Source organism: Balaenoptera ricei, chromosome 11 (assembly GCF_028023285.1).
Source record: "Balaenoptera ricei isolate mBalRic1 chromosome 11, mBalRic1.hap2, whole genome shotgun sequence".
In the NCBI taxonomy this organism is placed as follows: domain Eukaryota; kingdom Metazoa; phylum Chordata; class Mammalia; order Artiodactyla; family Balaenopteridae; genus Balaenoptera; species Balaenoptera ricei.
This window is the reverse complement of record NC_082649.1, coordinates 2,513,432-2,518,830: the sequence shown is the minus strand read 5'-3', so window position 1 is coordinate 2,518,830 and position 5,399 is coordinate 2,513,432. Positions and strand designations below refer to the sequence as shown.

At 61.5% G+C, this 5,399-nt stretch overlaps 1 protein-coding gene across 2 annotated transcripts; it reads left to right on the top strand.

Moving 5' to 3' along the window:
- The first annotated feature begins 441 nt into the window (after window positions 1–441).
- Window positions 442–4,929, top strand: TUBB2A (tubulin beta 2A class IIa). Of its 2 annotated transcripts, XM_059937808.1 has the most exons (4): window positions 442–582; window positions 2,329–2,437; window positions 2,769–2,879; window positions 3,603–4,929. In XM_059937808.1, the coding sequence occupies exons 1-4, from the start codon at window positions 526–528 to the stop codon at window positions 4,661–4,663; spliced, it is 1,338 nt and encodes a 445-aa protein (XP_059793791.1). In that variant the 5' UTR covers window positions 442–525; the 3' UTR covers window positions 4,664–4,929. The 2 variants fall into 2 exon arrangements, with proteins under 2 accessions (XP_059793791.1, XP_059793792.1); XM_059937809.1 differs by lacking the exon at window positions 2,769–2,879.
- Window positions 4,930–5,399: the final 470 nt, after the last annotated feature.

Here is a 5,399-nt window from a genome sequence, read left to right as displayed (position 1 = left end):
ACTTCTCCCGGCCCCTCCCCCACCGACCGCCTTCCACACGTGGGCAGAGGCGGAGGGCGCCCACCCGCCATCCCCGGCCTCCCCGAAGACAGCCGCCCTCGGCCCCCACCGGGACCCCCATCCTCCCCGCCCTGCACCCCCTCCCGGCGGTTGCACCCACCGCCATTCCCACCCCGAAAAGAAGGAGATCGAGGCCGCGGGCCCGGGACCCTGCCCGGGAGGCAGGAAGCCTAGGGACGCCGCAAACACCGCGGAAAGGCTGGGCTGCCCACCTCGGGCACCCGGCGCAGCCCACCCCGGCCCGAACCTCGCGCCGCGCCCCGGCTCCCCCTCGCGGTGCCGCAGTCCCCTCGCCCCTCCGCGTCGCCCCCGCGCCCCGCCCGCTGACGTCACCGCGCGGGGGCGGGGCCCCCCCTATAAAAGGCGCGGCTGGAGGGGCGACGGCAGGTCTCTGCGCTCGAGTCCGCCGCTCCGTGCCGCGCACAGCGTAAGGCCCGCGCCTCCACCCGCTCCGCAGCCGGCACCATGCGCGAGATCGTGCACATCCAGGCGGGCCAGTGCGGCAACCAGATCGGCGCCAAGGTGCGCGCCGGGGCGGGGGCGGCGGGTCTCCAGGGTGAAGACCGAGGAGGGGCCGGGGAGGGATGGCGGGTCCCCAGGGTGAAGACCAAGGAGGGGCCGGGGAGGGGTGGCGGGTTCCCGGGGTGAAGACCGAGGAGGGGTCGGGGAGGGGTGGCGGGTCCCCAGGGTGCGCGCGAGGGGCCGGGGAGGGGTGACGGGTCCCCAGGGTGAAGACCGAGGAGGGGCCGGAGAGGGGTGGCGGGTCCCCGGGGTGAAGACCGAGGAGGGGCCGGGGAGGGGTGGCGGGTTCCCGGGGTGAAGACCGAGGAGGGGTCGGGAAGGGGTGGCGGGTCCCCAGGGTGCGCGCGAGGGGCCGGGGAGGGGTGACGGGTCCCCAGGGTGCAAGCCAGGGCCCGGGAGGGGCCGGGGAGGGGTGGCGGGTCCCCAGGGTGAAGACTGAGGAGGGGTCGGGGAGGGGTGGCGGGTCCCCAGGGTGCGCGCGAGGGGCCGGGTAGGGGTGGCGGGTCCGCAGGGTGCGCGCCAGGGCCCGGGAGGGGCCGGGGAGGGGGCGGCGGGTCCCCAGGGTGAAGACCGAGGAGGGGTCGGGGAGAGGTGGCGGGTCCCCAGGGTGCGAGCCAGGGCCCGGGAGGGGGCCGCCGCCCCGGGTGGCGCGTTCTCGGCGCGGGGCGGGGCCCAGGAACCACAGAACCTGCCGCGGTGCGCGCTGCGACGCAGCTGTGTGTGTTTAATCAAGGCCCCTTTGAAATTTCCTCGGACCCGGCCCTTCTGAGGGACGCGGTTGGTATTTCCCTGGTAGACTAGCCTCTGAGATTTGGATAGGGCCTATTGGTCATGATAATCCAGTGGCCTCATATGGAATTTAATTTGTATATTTTGTCTGTAGTTTGAATGAAAAAATGCAGTGTCATTGGGTGACAGATATTATGGAGACTTCTCGTGGGTTCGACAGACAGGGATGTTAGATCCCTTAATGCGAGCACCAGCTAGACAGAATGACGTATAACGTCGGAGTCTGATTCTCGCCTGCGCGGCGGCAGGTGGCCGTCCTGGGCTGTGACTGTCGCCCGCAGTGGGCGAGGCGCCACGGGCATGGTGCATGGGTATGGGCGGGCGCCTGCACGAGGACGTGGTCTCTTTCAGAACCGCCATATTGCCCCCCCAGCCCCGCCACCCCCTTTCCTGCTGCAAATTCACAATGCAGCCCGCGCCCCCACCGTGGCCAGCCAGCTCCAGCCACTGCCCCCCGCGTGCTCCTGCCCGCGCTACCCCACCATTCCGCTGCTGCAGTCAGTGGCCGGAGGGCAGTAGGATGTCAGCGCCTAACACTGCGCCGCTTGGAGAGCTGGGTCGGGTTTGTGCCAGGAAACAGTGATCCCTGCAGGCAGCCGCAGGGCGGGGTCCACCTGTCCTGGGTCCTGCCAGGACCCGTCCATCAGCTGGGATGCCGACACTCAGCCCTGCCTGGGGGTGACGGCCTCCGCAGCCCCCGCGGCTGTGCCCACGCTCCTCCTTCAGGGCTCCTCCCAGCTTTTCAGCCTGTCGCCATAATATGGCTGATGCTGGGCGGGTTCCTGAGCCCCTCGGCAGCAGCTGCCGCAGGATCAGGGGCGGCAGCTATTGGTCTGTCTGGGGCTCCTCGACTGTCTGACCACAATGCCGCTGTTCCAAGGACAGGAGGGGAAGAAGAGGGCCATCTTTACTGATACTTCGGACGCCAGGCCATCACGCGGTTTTCTTTATTTCCAGTTTTGGGAGGTCATCAGCGATGAGCATGGGATCGACCCCACGGGCAGTTACCATGGAGACAGTGACCTGCAGCTGGAGAGAATCAACGTGTACTACAATGAAGCTGCCGGTGATTATTGGAAGCTTTCCTGCCCCCTCACCTTGCTTTCTGTTCTGCGGCAGACGCAATGTATTAGGAACATGCAAATGACAAAGAAAGGCTTCCTGCATGCATTTTTAACTGCTCAAAAACACACTTCAGAGTTCCTGAAGTCTCCTGCATGTTTGTCATGATGAGGCAGGCCATTATCTCCCTTTGTAGAGCAGAAACCGCCTCTAATCTCCTACTTTTGTCTCATGCTGGAATTTTCCCTGCTGAATTCTGCCGTGAAGGGCCCAGAGGGCAGGGCACTGTGATTCCTTTGCCTACCGCAGGTCTGAGTCCTGCTCTGTCCCCGCAGGTAACAAATATGTGCCTCGGGCCATCCTGGTGGATCTGGAGCCGGGCACCATGGACTCGGTCAGGTCTGGACCCTTCGGCCAGATCTTCAGGCCCGACAACTTCGTGTTCGGTATGTAGCGCGGTCCCCGGGCACTGGCTCGGGAGGCCCACTTCCTCCTAAGCCCCGTGGAGGTCACAGCTGTCACTGCTGAGTGCCCCGCTGGAGGCTGCGTGTCCACAGAGGCCCTGAGTCCTGGCCTAACTGCTCCCGGTCCACGGGCTGTCACTCCTCTGGCCCCTCTCCGCACAGCTCAAAGGACGGGGTCCGCCTGGAGAGGGCTGCCGCAGCCGTCCCACGGCAGAGCAGCCTGGGGAGGGCAGAGAACAGGGAGCAAAGGGAAGCTTCCAACAGCAGCTCCCAGGTGACCGGTCATCTCAGAGGACCAGTGACAACAGGCGAGCATTTCCTGAAGCAAAGGTCAAAGGCACAGTTTACGAGCAGCTGAGACAGCTGCTTGGAGCGGCCTCTTCTGATCACGTGTGCCCCACCCTGCCTGTTCCTTGTAGCTGATTTAATTATTTACAGAAGGTTCTTCGTTCTTAATTTTAAACCAGATGGGTTTTGTTAAACCATCGTCTTAATTAAGTGCCTCATACGAACTAACCTTTTTGCTTTATTAGATCTCCAGTGTTTTTGAGGGTCACTGGCATATAGAAAAATTGTTTGTAGGTAGAAAGGGTTTCTAAAAGAGAAGAATCTGTCATCTCTAAATCTAGTCCAGAGTCAAAATGACAGAATCTGGAATTCCTTGCTTAAGTTTTCGTGTCTGATAGTCTCCTTTCCCTCCGGCAGGCCAGAGCGGTGCCGGCAACAACTGGGCCAAGGGCCACTACACGGAGGGCGCGGAGCTGGTGGACTCGGTCCTGGACGTGGTCCGGAAGGAGTCGGAGAGCTGTGACTGTCTGCAGGGCTTCCAGCTGACCCACTCGCTGGGGGGCGGCACCGGCTCCGGGATGGGTACCCTCCTCATCAGCAAGATCCGCGAGGAGTACCCCGACCGCATCATGAACACCTTCAGCGTGATGCCCTCGCCCAAGGTGTCGGACACGGTGGTGGAGCCCTACAACGCCACGCTGTCCGTGCACCAGCTCGTGGAGAACACGGACGAGACCTACTCCATTGACAACGAGGCGCTGTACGACATCTGCTTCCGCACCCTGAAGCTGACCACGCCCACCTACGGGGACCTCAACCACCTGGTGTCGGCCACCATGAGCGGGGTCACCACGTGCCTGCGCTTCCCGGGCCAGCTCAACGCCGACCTGCGCAAGCTGGCCGTGAACATGGTGCCCTTCCCGCGCCTGCACTTCTTCATGCCCGGCTTCGCGCCGCTGACCAGCCGGGGCAGCCAGCAGTACCGCGCGCTGACGGTGCCCGAGCTCACGCAGCAGATGTTCGACTCCAAGAACATGATGGCCGCCTGCGACCCGCGCCACGGCCGCTACCTGACCGTGGCCGCCATCTTCCGGGGCCGCATGTCCATGAAGGAGGTGGACGAGCAGATGCTCAACGTCCAGAACAAGAACAGCAGCTACTTCGTGGAGTGGATCCCCAACAACGTGAAGACGGCCGTGTGCGACATCCCGCCGCGCGGCCTCAAGATGTCGGCCACCTTCATCGGCAACAGCACGGCCATCCAGGAGCTGTTCAAGCGCATCTCGGAGCAGTTCACGGCCATGTTCCGCCGCAAGGCCTTCCTGCACTGGTACACGGGCGAGGGCATGGACGAGATGGAGTTCACCGAGGCCGAGAGCAACATGAACGACCTGGTGTCCGAGTACCAGCAGTACCAGGACGCCACGGCCGACGAGCAGGGGGAGTTTGAGGAGGAGGAGGGCGAGGACGAGGCCTGAGCCCCGAGCGCGGCTGGACGTGGCTGGAGGCCGCGTGGCTGGAGGCCGGGAGGAGAGCGAGGGGGAGGCCTGAGAACTTCTGAAATAAGTCGTGCATCCTTAGTGAACTTCTGTTGTCCTCAATCAAGCATGGTCTATTTGTATACTATGGTGCTCAGTTTTGCCTCTGTCAGAAATTCACACTGTTGATGTAGTAACATGGAACTCCTCTGGAAATTGCAGTATTGTCTAAGATATCTATACTAATAAAAAAGCATGTGTCCAGATCCCGTGGTCTCTTAATTTTCATTGCAAACAATTTTTATTCTTTCACTAAATGTTTCCCAAGTGTTTCCAGGTTTAGTAATTTTAAGAAAACAGGATTTCTACTTTCATGTTTTTAATTAATAGCCTTTCTGCTCTTTTAGTAAAGAGAGACAAAAAGGCATATTTTTAGCTTCACTGGCCCAAAGTATTCAAGGAAAGGAACCCAGGTGTGTGGAGGTGGATAGAGATCTGGGGACAAAGCAGACCTTCCTCCCTGGTTTGCTGTGGTTCCAGCAACCCCGTGAACGTGTGGAATCCAGGGCCCCAGGCGAGGACTGTCTTCAGCTTAGCCACTTCTCTGTGAACATTGTGATGAATACAAAGACCAGTGCACGCTTGCACCTCTTAGATAAAAGGCACCGCATAAATTCAACTCATCTTGGAGGAGCGGTGGTGAACACAAATGCTTCACTGAACGTTTACCTGAAAG